The 26,603-nt window shown below is 32.8% G+C and overlaps 2 protein-coding genes and 1 pseudogene across 2 annotated transcripts; 2 read left to right on the top strand and 1 right to left on the bottom strand.

The window, feature by feature from the left end:
- The first annotated feature begins 7,175 nt into the window (after positions 1-7,175).
- Positions 7,176-14,323, top strand: LOC107850848 (acyl-CoA-binding domain-containing protein 4). Its single transcript, XM_016695632.2, has 14 exons — positions 7,176-7,335; positions 9,377-9,504; positions 9,749-9,826; positions 9,958-10,038; positions 10,232-10,298; positions 10,384-10,445; positions 10,672-10,811; positions 10,879-11,005; positions 11,220-11,334; positions 11,435-11,523; positions 12,613-12,696; positions 13,091-13,411; positions 13,494-13,553; positions 13,892-14,323. Exons 2-14 carry the CDS (start codon positions 9,409-9,411, stop codon positions 14,054-14,056), a joined length of 1,485 nt encoding a protein of 494 aa, XP_016551118.1. The 5' UTR covers positions 7,176-7,335; positions 9,377-9,408; the 3' UTR covers positions 14,057-14,323.
- A 4,946-nt stretch (positions 14,324-19,269) lies between these two features.
- Positions 19,270-21,819, top strand: LOC107850847 (annotated as a pseudogene).
- Positions 21,820-21,965: 146 nt separating this feature from the next.
- LOC107849665 (probable CoA ligase CCL5) lies at positions 21,966-24,702 on the bottom strand. Its single transcript, XM_016694221.2, has 5 exons — positions 23,559-24,702; positions 22,809-23,195; positions 22,622-22,689; positions 22,432-22,534; positions 21,966-22,233 (listed from the first exon to the last, which is right to left on the bottom strand). Exons 1-5 carry the CDS (start codon positions 24,591-24,593, stop codon positions 22,108-22,110), a joined length of 1,719 nt encoding a protein of 572 aa, XP_016549707.1. The 5' UTR covers positions 24,594-24,702; the 3' UTR covers positions 21,966-22,107.
- Between the last annotated feature and the right edge of the window lie 1,901 nt (positions 24,703-26,603).

The raw sequence follows: 26,603 nt of genomic DNA, 5'->3' as shown, positions 1-26,603 counted from the left end.
ATGCTGCATTATCTTCATATAAAATTGTGGGTACTTTGTCACATTTCAAGCCACATTTTTCTCGAATGAGATGTATTATGGACCTCAACCACACACACTCTCGGCATGCTTCATGAATAGCTATAATCTTAGCGTGATTCGATGAAGTGGCTACGATAGACTGCTTTGTTGATCTCCAAGATATGACAGTACCCCCACATATGAATACATAGCCTGTTTGAGACCGAGCTTTATGCGGGTCAGATAAGTACCCAGTATCAGCATAACCAACTAGATCGAAACTGTAATCTTTAGAATAAAATAAGCCCATATCGGTAGTCCCTTTTAGATACCGTAATATGTGTTTTATCCCATTCCAGTGTATCCTAGTAGGAGCAGAACTATACCTTGCTAGCAAACTTATTGAAAAGGCAATATCAGACCTTGTAGTATTTTCAAGATACATTAGTGCACCAATTGCACTATGATATGATATTTCAGGACCAAGGAGTTCCTCATTCTTTTCTTGAGGTAGGAATGGATTCTTATTCACATCAAGTGATCGAACAACCATCGGGGTAATTAATGGATGTGCTCCATCCATATAGAATTGTTTTAACACCTTTTCTGTATAGGCAGATTGATGGACAAAGATACCATTGTCAAATGCTCAATTTGCAAACCAAGGCATAATTTTGTCTTTCCGAGATCTTTCATCTCAAATTCTTTTTTAGGTAATCAATTACCTTTTGAAGTTCTATTGGCGTTTCAATAAGGTTTATGTCGTCGACATAGACAACAAGTATAACAAACTCCGACGTTGTTTTCTTTATGAAAACACATGGGCAAATTTCATCATTCGTATAATCTTTTTTAGATAAATATTCACTAAGATGGTTATACCAGATGCGTCCAGATTACTTCAAACCATACAATGATCTTTGCAATCTAATGGAATACATTTTCCAAGGCTTTGAACTATATGCTTTCGGCATTTTAAGTCATTCAAAAATTTTCATGTATATGTCATTATCAAGTGATCCATATAGATAGGTTGTTACCACATCCATCAAATGCATTTCAAGTCTCTTATGGACAGTGAAACTAATAAGATAACACAGTGTTATTGTGTCTACAACTGGTGAATATGTCTCATCATAATCGACACCAGGCCGTTGTGAAAAACCTTGTGCAACAAGACGGGCCTTATACCTTTGTATTCATTTTTCTGATTTTTTTTTCGCACAAAGACCCATTTATAGCCAACAGGCTTAACACCATTAGGTGTTTGAGTTATAGGTCCAAAAACTCACGTTTGGCAAGTGAATTCAATTCAGATTGAATTGCTTCTTGCCATTTTGGCCAATCATTTCTTTGTCGACATTCTGTGACAGATCGAGGTTCAAGATCTTCGCTAACTTGCATGATTTTTGTTGCAACATTGTATGAAAAGACATGATCCACTACTATTTTAGATCAATTCAAATTAGTTTCAACATCACTTGAATTTATGGATAGTTCCTCATTTTCTTGAGTATCAGGCTCATTGATTCCTTCAGGAATATCAACATTGCTCAAATCTTGAGCTTCCATAGGAGGATCTTTCGTAGTGTCTTCCTGACCATTTATTTTTCTTTTTCTAGGATTTCGATCCTTAGAACCTAATGGTCTGCCACGTTTTAAGCATGCTTTAGATTCATTAGCTATGACACTAGTGGATGTTCTTTTAGAGACATCAATTCAAATTGGGACATTCTCTGCAAGAATATGAGATTTGGTGATCCTTTTCAAATAAGTAAATGCATCCGGCATTTGATTTATAATTTTCTGCAGATGAATAATCTTTTATACTTCTTACTCACAAATAGAAACATGTGGATCAAGATGAGATAGTGATGGATTTTTCTACAAAATTTCTCTTTTGCTGTCACTATCTTCTCTCCCTAATTTTGAAAAAACTATCTCATCAAACCGACAATCTGTAAATCGAGCAGTGAACATATCTCCCGTTAATGGTTCAAGATAACGAATAATTGAGGGTGATTCAAACCCAACATAAATTCCTAACTTTCGTTGGGGGCCCATCTTGGTACGGTTTGGTGGTGCTATAGGCACATGTACACCGCACCCAAAAATTCTCAAATGAGATATATTAGGCTCTTGACCCAAAATCAATTGCAATGGAGAAAATTTATGATAATTTGTCAGTCTAAGACGAACAAGCGTTGCAGTATGCAAAATTACATGACCCCAAACAGAAGTGGGCAACTTAATTTTCATAAGCAATGGTCTTGCTATCAACTGCAGACGTTTAATTAATGACTCAGCAAGGCCATTTTGAGTGTGAACATGAGGTACAGAATGTTCCATTCTTATTCCAATCGATAAGCAATAGTCATTAAATGCTTGGGATGAAAATCCTGCAGCATTATCAAGGCGAATAGACTTAATTTGATTATCAAAAAATTATGCCCATAATCATATTATTTGTGCCAATAATTTTGCAAATGCTACGTTGCGAGATGACAAAAGGCACACATGAGACAATCTAGATGAAGCATCTATTAGGGCCATAGAATATCTAAATGAACCACTAGGTGGGTGAATGGGTTCACAAATATCCCCATGTGTATGTTTCAAGAACGCGGGAGACTCAATCCCAACTTTTGTTGGCGATGGCCTCACAATCAGCTTGCCTTGATAACAAGAATTGTATGAAAATTCACCATTCGAAAGAACCTTCAAGTTCTTTAATGGATGCCCATTTGAATTTTTTATGATTCGTCTCATCATTATTGATCCTGGATATCCCAGACAATCATGCCAAAGTACGAAAGTATTGAAATCAATAAACTTCTGGTTTACTATAGAATGTGCCTCAATTGTATAAATCTTTGTCCAATACAGGCCAGAAGATAAAGCAGGGAACTTTTTAATAACACATGTCTACCCAGAGACATTCTTGATGATACCAAGATATTCAAGATTCATCTCATCAATTGTCTTGATATGATAACCATTTTCACGGATATCTTTAAAACTTATCAAGTTTCTCCGAGACTTAGGAGAAAACATGACATTATTTATGATGAGTTTAGTTCCCTTGGGCAAGATTATAATAGCTTTTCCGAAGCCTTCAATCAAATTAGCACTACCAGAAATTGTAGTAACGTTAATCTTGCCCATGTTTAGATGAGAGAATATTTCTTGTCTTTGAATATCGTATGTGTAGTACCAGAATCAATCAAACAAACATCTTCATAATTGGACAGCTTACATTGAAAATTATCCATATCTTAGCCTTAGCCTTCAAATTTGAGACGGTAGAGTCTCGTGCTGATAACGTGTTATAAAACAATAAAGAACAAGAAAAGAGTAGAGAGGGTGATTCTTATTTTTTCTATTGAGGGATGATTTACAATGAAAGAAGCCCTTCTATTTATAGGGGGAATTTGCCCCCAGTTTTACGACAAATACATAAAATCCTGATAGACATCAAATAGATCTTGATAGACATTATGATAATTGATATATATCATAACAATATTTATATATTTCATCATTAAGATTGGCTTAGGTGTTCTCTAAATTTTTCATATTTAACTATTTTTTAAGTGTATGATATGTTAATTCTTGGTTTAGGTATAACTTTAATAGCTAAAATTAATATTTCGTAGGTATATAATGGGCTAATTATTTTATTATCAACAAATATATTGATTTATTTATCTAATTTTTCATCCAATTATAAATTACAACAAAATATTCTTATAATACATTTAATTATGAATTAGAGGTATCTACATAAATATTAATATTTCGTAGGTATATAATGGGTTGATTATTTTATTACCAACAAATATATTAATTTATTTATCTAATTTTTCATCCAATTATAAATTACAATAAAATATACGTATAATTATTTAATTATGAATTAGAGGTATCTACATAAATATTTCAACTAATTATAAATTATAACAAGACACATATACGATGCATCTATTTATGAATTGTAGTTAACAGGATGTGCATTCTACGAAAGAGAGTCAAATTTACTCTTCTACTTTAAAAAATTGATTAAACCCTACGTCATATTTTAGGGTTAAATTTATTCTCATTGTCATACTTTGAGGTCAAATTTATCCTCTATTTTTTAAAATTGGCTAAACATATCCTTCGCCATATTTTGAAGTCAAATTTATCCTCGATTTATACTTTGCCATCATATTTACCTTCATTGTTAGAAACTTTTTACTTGTATCCCTCATTTAACAATAAAACCTAAGTTAACGTTAAATTTCTCAATTTTTAAAAATAAATCACCCTAATCTAATTCGTCTGATCCAATCCAAAAAAATACACAAAGAAATACACTCCTCCTTCAGTTCTGTTGGTCGAATTTTTTCAACAAACAAAAATGCTTCTCTTTCAACGTGCAATGCTGATAGGTTGTTACAAATGAACAAAAGCTACAACGGAATGAGATCACATAGAAACATGAAATCAGAAAAAATGTCTATTACAAATTCTGTCTTGTTCGATTATGTTCAAATTTCAAAATTGGATATACAATAAATGTGCATCTAGAATCTAGAATGAGTAAATAAATTTTCTAAGCAAATGACATGATGAAAAATTTATATAAAACTAAATTACATATAAAAATATATGAATGAAGAGATGTCAATATTGACACATAAGGAGACCTTTTAACTTAATCATTCAGAGAAATATTTAATGGGCCTAATCTATTGCATTTAATCGTCAAGTGTCATTTTTCATGAGTTCTGCACTGATGCAGATTCATGAACTGAGATATATATATATATATATATATATTTCTTTATGTTTGCACTGATGCATATCAATTTTTCATGAGTTATGCACTGATAAATATTCAATGGCTTAATCTTGTTAGAAAAAATTGACCAACAAAACTGCATGAGGTATATTTATTTCTTTCATTTTTGTGGTTTAAGTCGGATAAGATGGATTAGATTAAGGTATATTTTATTTTAAGAAATAAGGCATTTAAAGTTGGATTTGAGCTTTTCTATCAGAAAAAGGTACACATGAAAAGTTTTTTTAACAACGAGGGTAAATTTAACCCCAAAATATAATATCAAGAGTAAATTTAATCCCAAAATATGATGAAGAGTATATTTTACCAATTTTTTTAAATTAGAGGGATAAATTTAACCTCAAAATATGATAACGGGGATAAATTTAACCCAAAATATAATAAAAGATATATTTAACCAATTTTTGAAAATAAAAAAATAAATTTGAACCTTTCCCTTTTCTTCTAATTTTAAATTATAATATGACACATTTAATCATGAATTGCAATTACTGACATATGTATTTCATCTAATAATGAAGTAGGATTACAATGAGGCAAATATCCGATACATCTACTTATAAATTACTATTGAACCGCCGGTACCTCACACAACGTTTGATTATTTAAAATTAAATAATTTTATCGTTTTAGAGATTTTTAATAAAGTGTAAAAGTTCAAATCACCTTTCAAAAATCTTTCACACTTTAATATACTAATGTAAATATAAACATATATACATATATGTTTTACCACCAGAAGTTTTAAATGGTTGATGAATCATTACTTTTGCGTTTGTCATATAGTACATCTTTCCTTTGTTGCCAAAAGCTAAGAAAGGGCACCAACTTCAACCATATTTGTGTTACGATTATAGTTCTTATATATATATATTTAAAATCTTTCCTTATTTTTAAGTCAAATCTTTACAAAATCACTTATCACATTTTTATTACATAGTTAAAACTTTTAAAAATCTGATACTTCTTAAATTTTTATATTTTAATAGTTTTAGATTTATTTCTAGATTTATTAAATCTTCTTAAAATCAATTTAGTTGATTTAGAATTCTTAAACTAATAAAAAAAATCAGTTGTCATTAATTTTGATAACTTCTTTTACCATAAATATATTTAATTAATTTTCAACTCTTAAATTAGAAAAAAAATATTGAAATTCTAATGACTTCTAATAAGAAAAAGTTTTATCATAAATATATTCAATTAATTTTTAACTTTTAAATATTACGAAAAAATAGTGAAATGATTTTATCTAAAGCAACGACTTTTACTGAAGGTCAAAAAGTTCAAATAATATTCCTAAGGTTCTTCACACTTTTAATATATTATAAATATAGATATAGATATGGATTATAGATTATAAATATAGATTATAGATAATTACACACATATTTCTCATGTACTAATTATTAATTACAATGAACTTACTTATGACCCTAAAAAATGACGTTTTAAAAAGACCGATTGAGTACAATTTATTTATTAAAGGGGAAAAAGTGCGAAAAATGTCTTTGACGAAATTTACAGTTACGCATCTTGAACTTTGCAAAGGTCCTATGACCCTAGACTATTTTTTATCGTATTTAATTAGCATATTTTTGACACTTGAATCACTGCGTGTATTTCATGCACATTGAGCATGTAAGAAAAAATATTTAATAAGGGACAAATATATGTCAGTTAAATATGGTAAAAAATAGTTTAGGCAAGTCATAACCGTAAATATCGCCTAAATACAGATATTTTTTTGCATATTTTTCCTTTTTATCAAATATATATATAAAAATATATTTCTATTAAAAGGAAAAATAACATAAGCATACACCTTATCTTATCATATTTATACAAATTCCACCTCACAAAATAATTATAAAAAAATCAACTAATTATGTATCTTAATTGAAAGTATCACGAGCTAATTATGTATCTTAACAGACTCAAAATAAAAAAAAAAACATACCGAGAGCTAATTATGTATCTTTACAAAGAAAAAAAAAGTATTTTCATTAGATGTATTATATATCTTGATAGAATCAAAATTGAAAAAAATATATCAAAAGATAGTATCTTCGTTGGATATATTATGTATATAACAAATTCAAAATCAGAAAAAATATATCAAGAGTTAGTTATATATCTTTATAAAGGATAAAATCTTCATTTGACGTATCAAGAGTTAATTATACATTTCAACACTCAAAAATTATTTTTTTTTGTAATTATATAAAATAGCAAATTTTTTCGTAATTAACCTATGAAATGTCGGTATTTATATTTTTTTTCCTTATTAAAATTGTTTTAGTAAGTTTTTTTTTTTTAAAAAATATTAAATAAAGTAAGCAAATAAAAAGAAAATGAAGACATTGACAAGATCTCAATAGGAGCAAAGGCCACCGACGAGCTTGTTTTACCTATATTTACCTCCGGAGATCGGACGATTTTCCGCCGTCCGATCTCGCTCGAAATTCACATCCCAAACCCCCCATTTTCTTGTAAGTTTACTTTTTTGCTTCTTTAATTAAAATTGTATATTTATTTTTGCAGATATGTATCTAATTTTATTGAATTTTCACGCAAAAACCCATTTGATTTATACGTTAAAATTCATGTATTTATTTAATTCTGATCAGTTTGATGGTTTTCTCAAATGAATTGATATGGAAATCAGCATTCTTAGTGTAACCTTTTTAATTTTTTTTCTGAAAAAAATACTAACATTTTTGGTAGCTTTTTATATTTATTGCTGCAATTTATTAGTGAAAATTGCCACAGAAAACATTGGGATTTATTTGTGAAAATTGCTGTATTCATATAATTTTGATCAGTCTGATGAATTTCTCGAATGGGTGCGCAAATTAGCATTCTTAGTGTAGTTTTTTTTTTTTTTTTAATTTTTTTTTTCTGGAAAAATAGCATTTTTGGTAATTCCACTGAAATCCATTTGATTTATACGTGAAAATTGATTTATTCATTTAATTCTGATTAGTCTTATGATTTTCTCAAATGGGTTAATGTGAAAATTATTATTCTTAGTTTAGTTTTTTTTTCCCCTAAAATAAAGCATTGTTGGTAGCTTTGTCTATTTGTCAGTTTAAATTATACGTGAAACTTGTTGTGTTTATTAATTGTCATCTGTCTGATGATTTTATCAAACGGGTTGATGTGCAAATCAGCATTCTTGGTTTTGTTTTTGGTATGTTTTTTTAGTTTTTTTCTTCCTAAAAAAATAGCATTTTTGGTAACATTGTATATTTATTGATGCAATTTATGTGTGAAAATTGTTGTATTAATGTAATTCTGATCAGTTTGATGATTTTATCAAATGGGTTATCATGCAAATCAGCATTCTTAGTGTAACCATTTTTTTTTTTTTAATTGTATTCTTTTCTTTATAAGTAGCATTTTTGGTAATGTCCTATATTTTTCGATGCAATTTATATGTGAATATTGCCGAAATAATATAACTCTGATCAGTTTGATGATATTCTCAGCTGGTTGATGTGAAAATCAGCATTCTTGGTATAAACTTTTTTTTGTTTTCTGATAAAAGTAGCATTGTTGGTAACGTTGTATGTTTATTAATGCAATTTATGCAAGAAATAAGCAAAATGAGAGTTTAGCACCCAATGGTGTGTCCTAGTGACCAATAAAGTGCGTTGAACATCATGAGGTTTCCCAGTAGAGACATAGAGACAAAGCACTAGTTGATTTCTTTTGATTTGTTCTAGCCTTGGTGGATAGAGTTATTTGGTACCTAATGAGAGATATACTCAATTGTAGAGTTTCCTGGATAACTGAGAAGCTTGTGAAGTAGTGATCTGCTTGTATGTAATTGTTAGTTGAGATTCACACACATATGTATAGGTTTTAGAGTATAAATGCTTATAATGAGATTAATTCCGCTGAAAGCAGTGCAATTCATACGTGCAAATTGCTGTATTCATATATTCTAAGGGATCATCTAGAATGCTGATTTTCAGTTCTTGTTTTTTATTGCATTCTCACGTTTATGGTGCCAGTCTTAATATGAAAAGCTTGTCGTTTAATTTTGAGTATTCAATGGAAGCTGTTAATATGGCCGATAGAATGGTAGATTTTCTCAGTTTCCTACACTGATACGAAGGAAATGACTTGTGTATAAGTTGGCACCATGTGTTTGTGTTTGTGTTTGTTTTATCTTACCATTCTCAAAAATAAATTTATCAAGTATTGTTCATTAAAAGATCCAATTTTCCGTTACTTTTAGTTCCATAATTGGTTATAAAAGATGATGGGTAACTGGTTAGCAGGATATCCTATAAGCTGCTCCCCTCAATCAAAGGGTTGGCTATCCTCCCCATTAAAGCAGCTTGCCGGGCGTGCTCCATACCTGAAATTATAACCTACCCTTTACCCCAAAATTTTTGTAACAGGAACTGGATGATTCAATCATTATCAAATTTTGGTGCTATATTTCCATTTCATAATGCATAATGTCTAATGTTATGTGTTCTGCTTTACCTGTTACTGATTTCTCTGGTGCTTTCCAAACAGACAAGGCTGCTCGAGCTCAAAATTAAGCTGCTATGGGATCTGATGGTCAAAGTTGGTATTTGGATTTAACCTATGACCAATGGGTTCCTCTGTCTGTTTCTGGTCCGTCACCAGCTGCGCGCTACAAGGTTCCCCTACTTCTATATTTTATATTAACCTACATGATCACATTGTGCAGGATCTTGTGTTGGTTATGCCATTCTTGGTTTCTTTGTTGCTTCCCAGTGAAGCTTTAAAGCAGTGCAGTCATGCCTAGTCATGCCTATTCTGATTCTTTTTCTTATCACAATATGCCTTTTTCTTTACCTTTCATGGGTCTTCTGGTTATATCTTGAATATTACCACTTATGCCACTTTCTTATTTCATTGTAGCACGCTGCTATCACAGTTGATGGGAAATTATATATCGTTGGTGGAAGCCGTAATGGACGATACCTGTCTGACATTCGGGTATTTGGTCATTCTTTTGATCACTTTTCTTGTTAAACTTAAACAGTTCCTAGTTTTGTGCAGATATTAGAAAAGATCTTTATTTCACGTACAATGATCTTCTCTCTCTTCAATTAATTTCACTTCCGCAGGTCTTTGATCTAAAAAGTTTGACATGGTCCACTATAAAGTTGAATTATGGAGTTCTTCCAGCTACCGCTGGCCACAATATGGTGAGAATTGACCTAATATTATTATGTTTCACATACGAATTGATTTATTTGGTGTATCTGTTTTTTCACCCAGTGCTATATGTTTGTTCAGTCAGGTCTTTACATTTCACTCGCTCAAGCAAATAATTCACTGATGTGATAATTTATCTTCTATTTCTCATGTTCTGGCGCTGCTCTTTGGCATTGTTGGCAGATTTTATGGGAAAATAAACTTCTATTTCTTGCTGGCCACTCCAAAGATGTTTCTGACACAGTAACAGGTTTGTAATCCTTTAGAGCCCTTAAAAACTGGTAGCGGATGCTTATTTATCTTATCTTTAAATCTTCTCAATGTATCTTTTGCAGTTCGGTTCATTGATCTTCAATCATATGAATCTGGTGTTTTAGAGACCATTGGTAAACTTCCGGCAAGTAACCATCCTCCTCTTAAATTTCACTCTTCCCCATTATAGCCCCTTTTGTCGGGCAATTCTTGAATGCAGATGCACCTGTTAGTGTTTAGTTTATTGTACTACACGTGTCTTGCTCTCACCTTTGGGGTTATCTGCTGGTCATCTTTCTACTGATGGCCGTTATGTTGCTTCTTTCTAGTTGAGAGCTGTAACGTTGATTCTTGTCTATTATGTCTTCCAGGTAGCTCGAGGTGGGCAATCTGTTACCCTTTTTGGATCTAAACTCATAATGTTTGGTGGAGAAGACCGGAATAGGCGTCTGCTAAATGATGTTAGTGTTCTTGATCTAGAGACGATGACTTGGAGTACTGTTGAGACCACGTAAGTGTCTGACCAAATTTATTCTTCACTAATTATGCATTTGCATTAATTCATTGTGCTTTGATAGGCAGACATCCCCAGCTCCCAGGTTCGATCATACAGCTGCACTCCATACCGATCGCTACCTTCTGATTCTGGGTGGATGTTCTCATTCAATTTTTTTCAATGATCTTCATGTCCTTGACTTGGAAACGGTATATTTACCTGTTTGAATTTTATTTTAAGACATCATACTACTTAGAACAATTGTTAGGTATCACATTTTAGATCAGATGGAGTTGTGATGGTAATAATGTCTAGTATCTGCAATGCAGCTAATTTGCTCTGTGAATGATCTTCAAAGGAAGTGCTATTAACAAATGTCAATTGGATTGTAAAATTTAGAAAATTTCTTTTCTTCATTGGCAGATGGAATGGTCTCAACCACAACTTCAAGGGGATCTGGTTAGTCCAAGAGCTGGTCATGCTGGTGTCACTCTAGGTGACAACTGGTATATCGTCGGTGGTGGAGATAACAGAAGCGGTAAGTGAAGCACTTAAGCATCTTCTATCACCTAAGGCACTTAAGCATGAAAAACTCTTTTTATGTCTACTTCTATGTTTAATTGTTATCCTTTTTGCAGGTGTGCCAGAAACTCTTGTGTTAAATATGTCGAAACTTGTAGTGTCAGTATTAGCAACTGTAAAGGGAAGAGATCCACTCGCGAGTGAGGTTATCTTCTGCTTACTATCTTTCTTTCAGGAAATTTAATCTCCTGTATTTTTAGGAAGAATATCTTGTCCCTAGTGCAGTGGTATCTTTTGGACTGACATCACGTTGGATTCTCTGAAGTTTCTTTAGTAGAAACTTCTATTAACCTATAAAAAGGAGAGCAGCAACATACCCAGTGTATTCCCACACAGTGGGGACCTATAAAAAGAAAAAGAAAAACAAACAAAAAAACCTTCTGGTGAGCTATGGGAATGCGACTATGTTGCCTTTACTCCACGTTTAGAATTGTGGGTGGAAACAGTTGCGCAGGTCTTCGTAATATGTTGACGCTGATGAACCAGCTAGACACTTTCTATTTATGTGGAAGAAATTATTGTCTGAAAAAGACTAGAGAAAAAAAATCCTGAATATTGTGCCATGAAAAATATTTAATACGGAAAGAGAAAATAATATTGATACGAGGAACTTCTACTCTTTGCTTCCCAGAATCAGATTGATTTTTTCTGCAAGAAAGCCAAGGCAAGCCCGTTCAATTGATTACTGAACTTTCAAAATATATTCATACCCGTGTGGAGCAAGTTTTCAAATATATGTGCATGAAAGCAAACAACATTATATAACATAAACTGTAAATAACCATAGTAAATATAACAGTAAACTGAACATAAATCACATCAATAAATCACATATGCGCACTAGGTCCTTCTGTCTTCACCACTAGACCAAATTTGTAGTCCCTACAGGCTACACAGATAGAATTGCTGGGCCAAAATTAGAGATCCTTTGTTGGTAGACTGCTTGACCTCTCTCGTAGGCCCTCGTTGGTAAAATGACTAGACCGAATTCATAGACCCTCATCAATTGGACATCTGGATCTTGCTAGTGTCGGAGCTGAATTGCATTTGCGTTAATCTTGTTCGATATCCGAGAGATTCCGTTAAGATACACTGTTAAACATCTTTATGTAGTAGCCATTGCCTATGTCAATATGATTTCCCAGTATTCATAAACTTATTTGGGGTTGTATTTCTATGCTTTATTGATCTTTAGGCTTGTTTACAATTCTATCTGATAAGACATATGAAACAGGGACTGAGTGTCTCTTCAGCATCACTTGATGGTGAGAAATTCTTGGTTGCTTTTGGTGGATACAATGGGAAGTACAATAACGAGGTATCTTCTAAATCCTATATTCTCTTTTCTACGACAACCTGAGAGTTTCTTGTGGGGAGATAAATGTTATTACAGAGGCATTGGATCATGTCTTCCTCTATTGATTCTCAATATGTTGATAAGATCCAAATCCACTTCATTTTTTCACATAATTATTACTCGACAGAGAAAGAAGGAAAATAATGCCTCCATATTTTCACTAGATATGGTCCCTCCATCGTAGTTGCATTTTTGTCTGCATGTTGGTTTTTGTCTGGCAATTAGGCTGTCTGGGAATTTGCCTTGCCTTGCCTTGATACCTTTTCTGTACAACCTCCTACTGCCTTTATCTTAAATTTGGTGCTATGGTCTATGAGGTCTTCCTTCCTAAATTATTGCATTTCATTTCGTATAGGTATATGTTATGAGGCCTAAACCAAGGGATGTATTACATCCCAAGATACTTCAGTCACCAGCGGCAGAAGCAGCAGCAGCTTCTGTTAGAGCTGCATATGCCTTAACTAAACCAGAAAATTTAGACTTACCCGTGAGAGAAGATTCCAATTTTAAGGAAGTTCATGTTGATAGCACCCAGCAAAATCTTTCAGCCGAGATTAGTGTACTTGGAGAACAAAAAAAGGTGTTGGAGTCATTGCTTGCAGATGTCAGCGCAGAAAATGCTAATCTCAGGAAAAATCTTGAAGACGTCAATGCTACTCATGCCGACTTGTCTAAGGTACTCTCATTACAATGATATGCTCGATAGAAATTGATAATTCGGTAATCATCAATTATTAATGTTCAACACTTCATTACAGGAGCTTCAGTCAGTTCAAGGTCAACTTATCTCCGAGAGATCAAGATGTGCTAAACTGGAGGTTAGTACTTCTGGCACTTCTTTGTTTGAACTCAAGTTCTAACTCCCCGATCCCTTCCATCATTTAATCAATTATGTCGCAATTTAAAACTAGTTGGGCATCAACTATTTTTGAACTCACCAATGTAAGTTTTGTATAGCTGGTCCCAAGTATAAAGGATGAGGGTTGTGCCAGGTTGATAACCAACGAAACATAAATGTTATAGCCTATAGCATCACCGAGCATCCTATATAAGAGCAATATGATTAATATATGGTCTAGTTGTTGCGTTCATTTTAAACCGACCAATATTAAAAGGTGGCTGTGGTTTTGTTTGGATTTTTTGATGGCTTCTTCAGGCACAAATAGGAGAGCTACAAAAGATGCTAGAGTCTATGCAGTCTATAGAGGAGGAAGTTCAAGCTCTACGAAGGGAGAAATCCGAATTGGAACGTGTCATGGAGCGTGCTGCATCTGTCCAGAAACAGGGCTCGGGTGGTGCTTGGAAGTGGATTACTGGATAAGTATTTGAACCAAGTTGCATATTTTCAACCTCAGTTTTCCTCCTTTGCTGTATTGCTTGCAAAAGATTACAAAAAATGCTTTCCAGCATTTTGGTGCTCTTGTAATATACTGTTTGTGAGAGGAAGTTCAACTATTGAATTTTTGTTAAAATACCATACCATTCTTTTTAGTACTTGCTTTCTTTTATGTTATGGCACTTGTATTTTGTCATTGCAAGATTTTATTGTAGCAAATTGATTGTTTTTGAATGACATAGTTAACCACAACTTTTTTTTTTTTTTTTAAATATATTTTCCATGAAAGGTTCGTGGGGTTTGTTGTATATCTTTGTGTTAAAAACAAATATGCAATCAGAGGTTGCAAGCAATCTAGACAATAAGAGCATGTCTTACGCTCTATAGGACTACAATTTGGTTTTATTAAAACTTTGGTTCGGTTCTTAGGATATGAAGGTTGCTTGATCAACCATATTAATTATATGCTTTTTAAATATAGTTATATGTGTCATTTGATTTATGGTCTTCTTATTTTGGAAATTTTAAGCTTTCGCATGACGTCCTCTCGATTTCGTACCCAGCATATTAGGTGTGTTTAAGGCGTACAGTTGGCCGGGTGCTAAGGGCGTGCTCCTCACAGAACGCCGAAGCGTTTTACTAACATTAATTAATTAGTTAATTAGTAATCTTAGGGGTCGTTTGGTAGAAGGCATAAGAAAAATAATTTTGAGATGAAGTTTGGGATTAATTTTATCCCAGGTTTGGCATAAGGTATTACTTAATTTCAGAACTATTTTATTTCATCATTTGTACTAAAATGATGGAATTACTATCCTGTAGAGGGAGAGATAAAATAATTTCATGAAATATCCCACCTCATAAAATATCCTTTACTTATTTCATGAGTGAACCAAACGACCCCTTATTAAGTTAGTTATATGTAGCTAACTAACTAACTAATTAGTGTTTAGTACTACTCCCTCTGTTTCATATTAGTTGACCTCTATTGACTTGGCATACCTATTAAGAAAATCTTAATTAGAGGCTTATTTTATCAAATTAGCCTTATTAATTATGTTTTGAAAGTATAAATTTGAGTAAATACATTTTGTTCAGTTATTTAATATTAAGGGTAGTATTGAAAAAATATAATAAAATTCTTTTGATCTCATCAAACGGACAGCTAAATTGAAACAAATATTTGTTAAAAAATGACCAATTAAAATAAAATGTAGGAAGTATTAATTAACCGGTACCATTTCCGTTTTTAAATTGATTCATATACTTTTGCTTCTTTTGAAAAGGAAAAATCTCAAAGATTTAGGTTTTGGTGAAATGGTTCAGTAGATATATGTACTTGTTCGAGTTCGTAAAATGAATATCTCTACTTAGCCCTTTGTCATCTGAACTTTTAAACTCAATGAAATATTTTAAATTCTTTTGATCATTGACCAAGCATATGTGACATTAATATTGTTGAGCTGCAAAACACGTATTTGCATGCATTTTAAAGTAGTGTAAAATCAATATTTTATATTTAAATAATTAGGGGTGTCAAGTGGGCCGGGTCGATCCGCTCGGTCTGGCCCGGCCCTTGTAAGTAACCCGGCCCGATTTGACCCGGCCCGGTAAGCCCTAGGGCTTTAGGGTTCCGGGTCCCGGGCCGGTTATTTTTTTTAAATGGGCCCGGCTAACCTGGCCCGGACCAAGCCCGGTTTAGGCCTGCCGGTTAACAGGCCCGGCCCGGCCCGGATACCTTTTTTAAAAAAAAAAAAAGATTTTGGGCCAAACTAGCCGTTGGCCCAACGGCTATATAGCCGTTTTTGGGTCCAAACGGCTAGTTTGGGCCCATTTATTAAAAAAAAAAAACTTTAAAATATATTTTTTAATCCCAAAAAAATCCCAATCCACTTCTTTGTAAATTTTATTGTTTTTAAATGAAAATAGATATTAATATAAAAAAATAAATATTTTTAAAAAGGAAGAAAGAAAAGATGAAATTGGAGGTGGGTGTGTATTTTTTAATATTGTGAATGGATGGAGTATCGGTTGTTCTTCTAATTGTTATGTGGAAAATGGAGTGAGGGAGTTTGGAATTGTGTTTATTGTGGTTGTGGGTTAGGGGAGGTGGATATGGCGGTGATGGTGGTTGTGGGTTTGGAAAGGTGAAGGTACGTGAGGAATCTGAATTTTGTTTTAAAAAATAATTTTTTAATTTTTTATTTAATATCGCTGATTAATAATTTTAAAAAGTAATTAATAACGTGGATCTGATGTATAATTTATTTTAGAATGAATGAGCGACACATATTGTAGAAAGAGATCGATGGATTAAGGAGCTAAGATGACAAAAGGTTAAGTAGAAGCGTTACTTTATAAATTCGGATAAATATAAAGATCCATCCGGTGCATTGCTTATTAATGAAGGGAAGTCTTTTGATGTGTGAAAACACCAAATATTATCCTATTTCTATATCTTGTCTTATAAAATGAGTTTGGCAAAGGTGAAATATCATGATACTTGACATCCTTTGTACTTTCGTATCACATTTGTTAATGATAAGTTTGTTGGAAAGCATGCACTGCTGAAGCAAGAAATACATTGCTTACGTGAATAATAGATAACATATAATTTATGCTAGAATACGAAGCATAAACACTTATCATTAATCAAATTTTTGTGAACACATATCATCAGCCAAGTTCAATTCTGGTTCTGCAGTTTTCTGCGGCTCTCTAGATATTTGAATGGACACGTATCGAATAGAAAACTGATCCCTTTCTAGGTTAGGAGAATTCCTACTTATAGAGATACTTTTTCTAGTCCAAAAAAACAAAACAAAAATCCATTTATTTTCTAACAAGAAAACAAATGTCTGTTTTCTTCCTTTTCCCTAGATATAGGATTTCGAGTTCTAGTTAAATATTGGCAATGCAGAGACCATAAAATTAATTATTGAGGCTTCCTATTATGAAAATAATTCAAAATTTCAATTTAAATTATTCTTATCATGATAAATTACAAATCATTCCAGTAGAAATTTATAATTACACTCCTATTTATATTGTGAAATTCCCTATCAAACATTTATGTAATTCCCATGTTAAGATTACAGATACTAATCAATAAATTAAATTACTGACGAATTCAATCTAATGATTAATTTCCTTTTGAGCACTGCTTAACTTATTTCATGTATCGAATTCATAAAATCCACTTGCAAGATTTGACACAGTAAAAACTTATAAGCTTCTCAAAATGGCATATCATCAATTTCTATACCGAGACATGGATTCTAGCAACTAACTTATTATTTCACCAATATATATTATTATCATCCAACACGTCAAACATATCGACTCATGCCAGGATCTCATCTTTTAATAAACCAAGATGACAATTAATATATACAACTCATAATAGTTATATCAAGATTGAAAATATAAGTACATTTATTAGTTTAGAGAATATGTTTTTGCCAATTAGTCTAAAATGTCTATCTCTGCTCGGTCCAGTTCAATACATATAAAATGCACTAACACAAGAAGTTGAAATTACACCGTTGTCATAATCAAGATAAATTACATTTAATCTGTGCTACAATCATACCGATAGCTTATCCAATTTTCATTCTAGATTGTGAACAAAATCTTTATACTTATAAGAGCCGATAGTTTAATCCTATATGTATAAGCTAAAACTTTATACACTAAATCATCTACTATATAAGTAAACGAATACATAAACGAATATATGATTCATTAAATTTTTTATTAAAATTGATTTAACAATTGTTCTATAATAACTGCTATATCTAAACACATATATGGTCAATAATATATATACCATGATCAATCGTATATATCCCAATAATCTTCCACTTATACTTTTAACCATCACAATTGTTATAATATATTATATCTAAGCGCATAGTTAATAGTATATATCCCAAGAATATTTAGATGAGTGATTTTAAAAGATAAAATTTTTAAGTTGAGCGATTTTATTGATACAAAATAAAATTCAATAACTTTACTAAATAATTTCTCATAATTAAATGACCTCTTGAGATATTAACTCCCTCATCCAACATAGCTACAAAGAAGAAAATCGAGTGGCATATACATTAGCTTGCGAGGGAGGAAATATGCGCTATATATGCAATTTAATGTAATACTAATAGAATGGAAAATTCCACCTTTTCCTATAATCGAAAAGTAAAAGCAACCAAAGCAGGAACTGCTTTTGTAAGGCTAATTAAATTAGCTAGTGTCCACCTTTTTGTTTTAACAATTTTATCCCCTCTCCCTCAAACGATACTAGCGGTACTACTATCTCACTAATTTATAATGATGCATATTATTAATATATTACAGTATTTTGCTTATCGATAATAATAATAATTTTAATCTTATATATAGCATAGTTTTTCGTACTCTATCTTAATTACCATTTAGAGTAGACTCCGGATTAATTAATTATTGAAATCTGTGTGCGCTAAGACAAATATTAGACATGAGGGGAAAAAAGAAACAAAAATAAAGGCTGCTGGCTGCTGACTAGCTAGTATGTAGTCAAAATACTATAATTTTAATATCAACATCAGCGTGCATAATTCACATTTTCTTCTTCAATAGTTACATATTTAGCATTTTGAGGTTATATGCCTTTCTAAATTCTAAGATCACTTTTCTGTATTATTGTTATATTTTCAAGGTATATTAACGGGCAGCAAATATCAAGTTTTATGCCTTATCCTACAAAAAGAAAAAAGTTTTATTTCCTAAATGTTGTAAAATTAATAATAGTAATAATAACAAGTTAAAATAGACACAAAAAGATGAATTATCTTTTGATTTTTTAAATTGGAAAAGTAAATTTGAATAGCAATAAAGACGAACGAAGAGATAATTGAATTCCGTTCCACCTTAAAATTCTTTTAAGGTTATCCCACAATTATCTTTAAAAAATGAAAGCAAGAAAGTTAAACTAAAAAGAAATGTGATCAACAGAAATTAATTATATTAAAGAAATCAAGTGGTAACACTAGCTAGTGAATTGTCAAACTACAGCAACTGGCTAACTGAAAATATTATTTCAATTAACAAGGGATAAATTAAGACACCGGATTATTGAAACGCAGGAAAATTAAATATATATATATATATATATATATATATATCTTAATTAAACAAACGATGGCTATATACTCAAATTCAACATGATAAATTAGAAAATTGGCAATATGTATTCTCTTCCATTTAAGCCATCAGTTTAATTTTCAGCTTGAGTTATATTCTTTTATTCCTTAAAAGAACAAAAATAAAATAAAATAAAATTACTCTCATTAGCAATGGACTCAGCTGCAGTTTGCAATAATATAGTGAACCATATTGAAGATCAAGTAGAAGAGATTATTCGCCCCGTGGTCAACTTCTCTCCTAGTTTATGGGGTGATCGTTTCCATTCTTTCTCCATTGACAATAAGGTATGTATATATGTAGTTTAATTTCTTGTTACATACATGAACTATTATGTTTTCTTTGTGTTTATATGCAGAACAATGTGATTTGATTCTTTTTTTCTTTGGAACGTTTATAATAGGTTGCACAAAAATATGCTCAAGAGACTGAAGCGTTCAAGGAACAAACAAGGAGTATGTTGTTAGCTACTGGAAGGAAATTGACTGAGACACTGAATTTGATTGATGTTATTGAACGCCTTGGCATAGCATACCACTTTGTGAAAGAAATTGATGAGATTTTGGACCGGATTTACAATGAAAATGGAAAATTCGAGGGTGATGAGTATAATGATTTGTGCATTTTTGCACTTCAATTTCGATTGCTAAGGCAACATGGTTACAACATCTCTCCTAGTAAGTCCCTCATGAAGTATGAGTTTGATGTTGTTATAAATTATTGTCCATTTGAAAGAAGCTTAATCTTGTGTGTTCTTCCTTTGTAAACACAGAAATTTTCAGCCAATTCCAGGATGAAAATGGAAAATTCAAGAAGTCTCTTGCTAGTGATGTCTTAGGATTGTTGAGCTTGTATGAAGCTTCACATGTAAGGACTCATGGTGAAGACATCTTAGAAGATGCACTCGCTTTCTCCACTACTCATCTTGAGTCCGCAGCTCCACATTTGAACTCTCCACTGAGGGAGCAAGTGATGCATGCCCTTGAGCAATCTTTGCACAAGGGTATTCCTCGAGTTGAGACCCGGTTCTTCATCTCATCAATCTACCAGAAGCAGGAAACAAAGAATGATGTGTTACTTCGATTTGCCAAATTAGATTTCAACTTACTTCAGATGTTGCACAAACAAGAACTTGCTGAAGTATTAAAGTGGTGGAAGGATTTGGATTTCGTGACCACACTTCCATATGCTAGAGATAGAGCAGTTGAATGCTACTTTTTTTGGACTATAGGAGTATATTTTGAGCCTCAATATTCTCAAGCTCGTGTCATGCTTGCTAAGACGATAGCTATGATTTCAATTGTCGACGATACTTTTGATGCTTATGGTATAGTTAAGGAACTTGAAACATACACAGATGCCATACAAAGGTTTGAACTACATAAGATCAATGATTCTTGCTCATTATATTTTATGCTTTTTCAAAATGCAAGATTTATTCACAACTGCTTTGTCTTCATATAGGTGGGATATCAACGAAATTGATCGTCTCCCTGATTACATGAAAATCAGTTATAAAGCTCTTCTCGATCTTTATGAGGATTATGAAAAGGAATTATCTAGTGATGGAAGATCTCATGTTGTCTATCATGCAAGAGAAAGAGTATGTTTAAGTTACCTAGCTAACTATCCATTTATAATCACTTTGTTTCACCTTGCATCTTTTAGTGATCATAAACTTGAAGCAATAAAATTACTGCTCTCTAACACTTGAATTCATATGTTTGGTGTTTCACAGATGAAAGAAATAGTGAGGAACTATAATGTCGAGGCAAAATGGTTTATTGAAGGATATATGCCACCTGTTTCCGAATACCTAAGTAATGCTTTAGCAGCTAGCACTTAATACTTGCTCACAACAACATCATATCTGGGCATGAAGTTTGCTACAGAGGCAAAACTTTGAGTGGTTATCAACGAATCCCAAAATTCTCGAAGCTAATGTGACATTATGCCGAGTTATTGATGACATTGCCACATACGAGGTTTGATGCCGAGTTATTGATGACATTGCCACATACGAGGTTTGAGTTACATATCTCTCTCGAAATTATGTCATTATATGATAATTGAACAAACAATGTGTTGTGACGAACCCCTAGGCCCTAATCTATCTGGCTTTCGAGGTTGAGAAAAGTAGGGGACAAATTGCAACAGGAATCGAGTGCTACATGAGAGATTATGGTGTATCAACAGAAGAGGCAATGGTTAAATTTCATGAAATGGCTGAGACAGCATGGAAGGATGTTAATGAAGGAACTCTTAAGCCCGCTCCTGTCACTATGGATATTTTAACTCGTATTCTCAATCTTGCTTGCATTATTGACGTCACATACAAGCACAATCAAGATGATTACACTCATCCCGAGAAAGTCCTAAAACCTCACATTATTGCTCTACTTGTGGACTCCATTGAAATTTAAATAATATATGTTGCTTGTCTTGGAGCTAGAGGAAAATAATAAAATTTCATTATTTATTTTTATCACGTTGTATAAAGTGGCTAAAGAGCAGCCTTTTGTAATGGTGCTTTGAAATACTTATAAGAAACAATGTTGCAAGTATATTGTCATCTTTATTTCATTTTTCATTTCACATTTTAAATTGAATGTTTTAGAAATTCCTTCCTTATTTGTTTAAATTGAATAAGATGGTGTAGTTTCATGAATGCAATTTGAGTTGTGAGTTTAGCTAATATACACTGATAGTGAAAATATATTTTATGCTATTCAATCACTTAAAGCCTATACGTGACATTTCATAACATAACCGGTAAAACCAGACAAATGATCAATTGTAACAGGTAAAATTACACGAATAGCGTAAATATCTTTCATACTGACGGCGCAGACTTATAATTTTGACAGAAGAGGCTGGTTGCTTTGAAGCACCAATTCTTTCCTCAAAATTTTCCCTGCTGCTGATCTTGGTATGGCATTGATGAAATTTACCCTTCTTACTTTCTTGTATGGGGCTACCTACACAGAGAGTCGAATTCAGAATTTAAACAAGATGAGTTTCATTTTTAGGTTTTTATGTGGAGTGTATTACATTTTAAATATTATGATTCAAAACTTCATATATATTGAATTTTTTAAAATAATTTTTTCACATATATTTATGTTCAATGTTGAAAATATTGAATTCTGATGAATCGGATTCATCGGTGAACAAACCTGGCTAGCAACAAAATGAATGACTTGGTCTTGTGTGAGACTAGAACTGGCTGCTCTTACTACATATGCCAGTGGTATTTGTCCTGCTTCCTCATCTTCGAGTCTACATAACAATATTTTATGAGTTTAAGTAATATACATCGTCAGTGTAATTTTTTCTTTTTAACACAGGCAGTGAAAAGTGACTCACGGAACAACTGCTGCATCAAGTATCTCATGGTGACTCAATAGTATTGCTTCAAGTTCTGCTGGAGCTACCTGCAATATTTACATATAAACCAACTTAAAAGAAGTTATATTGGTAAAGTAAAATACGTTTTAGAACTCATAAACTTCAAATTATGGATCTGATTATGACGTTGTGTAGTGTTATGTACCTGATAACCATTATGCTTGATGAGTTCCTTTATACGATCAACAATATATAAATACCCCTCGTTATCAAAGTAACAAAGATCACCAGTTTTGAGCCAGCCATCTTTAGTGATTGTTGCAGTAGTTGCTTCTTCATTTCCAAAATACTCTTTCATAATACCTGGACCTTTCATCCACAATTCACCTTCTTTAAATGGTGGCAATGCCTCTCCTGTTTCATGATTAACCACCTTCGCGGAGAAGCCTGGAAACAACAATCCCACTGATGATGGATGGGCCTTTGCCTCTTTGTTTGTAACGAAAAATGTTGCTGCACCTGTTGTCTCGGTTAGGCCATAGCCTTGCTTGAGCTCCACCCAAGGGAACTTCTCTTGAAATGCATCAGCTACCTGTTGAGGCCAGTGGCAGAATCAGAATTTTCACTCAGAGGATTCAGAATATAAATAAACAAACACAAGAACAAGCTAAGGAGATTCAACATCCCTGGCTGAAACATAATATAATTAAGTGCTAGTAAGTATGTTTCCTATCACACGTTAAGCTTTTAGATGAAATAGTCATACAATTCAAGTTGATATCAGAGCAGGCAAGAGGTTTTGATTCAATTACATATCCACGTGTTTGGCTCATAATAAAAAAAAGAATCAGAGACACACGTCAAGGGTTATATTAAAATAAATACAATAATTTAGTGATAAAAAGTGTATTCTCTATAACAACTTAGAGATCATGATCGTATAATTCAACAATACCTCTTTGCTTAGCGGTGCGGCCCCTGAGGTAACGCTTCGCAATGATGATATATCATGACTACCTTTGTTATACTTAACTAGCCCAAGAATCACTGGTGGAACTGCTGGTATGTGACTGATTTTGTGTGTCTGAATTGCTTCCAGCATTGCTTCGAAATCAAATTTTTGCATCAACACAGTTGTGACACCCGAACAAAATAATCCCAGGCCGAAAAAGGCTAGACCGTATACATGAAACATCGGTATGAAACATAGGAAAACATCATCCTGGGATGATGTTATCTCCACGTAGTACTTGAGAAGTTTCATAATCTCTACAAAATTCGCGTGAGTTAACACGACACCTTTACTAACCCCAGTAGTTCCTGAAGAATATAGTATTGCTGCTGTATCCGAAGGCATTGGCCTGTCTTTAGGTAGTTCTAAAGGGTCACAATTCTCAATCAGGTCCTCTACTGACACTGACTTTTCATCGTCCTTGGGGCGCGTTGTGACAAGCGTAGGCACACCTGTGGGGACTAACTTATGGACTTCTTCAGGTGCAGCAATGGCTAATTTCGGGCCTGATAGACGTACTTGTTTTCCAATTTCTGATTCAGTGTTGAGTGGATTGGAAGGGGATAAAATTGCACCAATTGATAGCACAGCTAGACATATGGTTGGGTACATAACTGAATTTGGTGATAGGACGAAAACTACATCGCCTTTTCGCACACCTAACGCATGGTATAATCCCGTGGCAAGTGACAAAATGGACCTGTTGAGTTGTGCATAGGTTATATTTTGGTTACTAGCAGTGTCAATTAGTGCAATTTGTGACGATGCTTGTGCAGGGGATGGGAATTGTGACAACACAAATTTGGCTGTGTCAAGGTCAGGACAATCACTAGTCATTTTGTGGTTTTCACTAAGTTGGAGGACTGAATGGTAAATTCCTGTCTCGGGATCGTAACCGTTCTTCCTGCCGAACGATGGTTGATGGTACGTGGATTGCTCATCTTCGCTTGTGGATATCCATTCTCCTTCACCTGACATGTTTACCAATAATGTGTCTAAGATCTTTTATTTTTTTTATTTTTTGGTGCTAGTTTAAGCAAAACATTGATCTTAATAAATAAGATTTTGAAAAATATGTTTAGAGCTTGAAATCATCGATTAATTTTTTTTATTTATGTGACTCTATCAGCTAGCTGTAGTCGGCAAAAACTAGGGGACCAAGTCATCATTCTTGGGAGCAATCGAACAAATCATATTCCATCTGGTTCGATTTATTTGTTTGGTTTTGACTTGACATGTAATTAGAGAAAGTAAAGAGAATTTTTTTTTGAATTTTTTGTCTTGAATTAAATACTATATGTAGAATATACTGAAATTTCTTTAATTTTATGGTCTTAAACATATTTTTGAAAAGTTGAAATAATTAGCGAGTTGTTAAAAAAGAAAGAAGACATTTTTTTTTAAAAAAAATAAGACAAACAGATTAAAATATAGAATGTATTACATTTCAATACGAGGGACAATACATTATGTCTGGTTTGTAATATACAAATAGAAGGATTACATCTCGAGTTTATATTTTGGCCATGGATATTGTAAAGAATATTCTTTACCCGATGAGATTAAACTGACCTATAGGCTATAAATTATAATAACATGTAGTTTTCCACACTAAGCCTGATGGCAGTCTAGAAAAAAATCAATAATTTGTTATAACCAATCGTATTAATAAAAGTACAATTTGGTGTACTAAAATTTCCGTTATTCGTAGGGTTTGGGGAAAAGTCGAATCATAATAAATTATTGTATGCAACCCTACCTCACAGCGCAAGAGACTATTTCCACGACTTGAATCTGCGTCAAGAACTTTACCAGTTATAACCGGTTAATTGTAGTAATAGTGTGCAAAAATTTGTTATAATTGGTTATTCGAATTAAAAAAAGGACAACCTGATGTACGACAGCTTTCGCTATATGCAGAGTCACTGCAAGAGGCCGCTATTTCCATGCTTGAACTCATGACACTAACTTTACTAGCTAGTTATAAGTGTTGTCTTCGGGTACACACAAATCTGTATTTTGGCAAAACAACTTCAACACAAGTTCAAGAATAAATCAAAAACACTTATGAAGTTTCCAACACCTTCAACACAAGATAAAAAATGACCTTTCAAAGAAGTGTGTTTTCAGTATTTTAAAGAAAATTAGATGAAGCAGAAAAAGCCAAGTCCTTCAAATTCACGGAGTGTCCTTAAGGAAATAATTCCTCTCAAGTACCCGATGTTGCGGAATTTTTCTCCCAGGATAAAATGGCTTAACAATCCGACTGTAGTGGTACCTCAAACGATCAGATTATCTTGGAACTCACTCAATAGTTAGATGATCACACGAAGTAATTTAGAAGACAAGAAACGTTTTCAAGTGCAAAAAAATTCATACTAAACCTGTGGAAAAATGTAGGTTTATATAGCCATTAAGTGCCCCTTCCGAAAAGTGGCAATGATTCACCGAAAAGGTGTATCCTTTCTAAACAGTCATGTCTGTTCATTCGAAAGAGTGTGCCTTTTCCCAACAGCCACAACCATCCAAACAGTCATACCTTTTCCCAAAATAGTGTGTCTTTTACTCGAAGAGTTGTGTTCCTTCCAAGCAACTTTTCATTTTCCCTTCACTCCAATTAAACCCAACAATAACCTATATTGATCCTTTTAACCGCATATGAAACTCCTATATCAAACAAAAAAGAAGTTTTATGACAATAAGCACATCCGTTTCTTAATTAATTAGTAGTAATGACACATTCAAACTTTGTTTATTGAGAAAAAGACAATATTAGATTAATCAAGAAATGATTTGAAGAGTTCTTGGTGAGTATTCAATGAAACCTGAAGTCTAATGTTGAAAGAAAAGATAAAAGAAGGGAGAACAAGGGAGGTAGGCAATCAATCAGTTGCGGAGTCAGAATTTTAGCTCTTTATTGAGGAGTCGGAATATTTTTCGATCCGTTTCAATTTCTGAAAATGACTACAAGTGATTGATATTTTCCTA

Source organism: Capsicum annuum, chromosome 12 (genome assembly GCF_002878395.1).
Source record: "Capsicum annuum cultivar UCD-10X-F1 chromosome 12, UCD10Xv1.1, whole genome shotgun sequence".
Taxonomy (NCBI): domain Eukaryota; kingdom Viridiplantae; phylum Streptophyta; class Magnoliopsida; order Solanales; family Solanaceae; genus Capsicum; species Capsicum annuum.
Note: the sequence above shows the minus strand (reverse complement) of the source record. Positions and strands in the feature narration are given on the sequence as shown.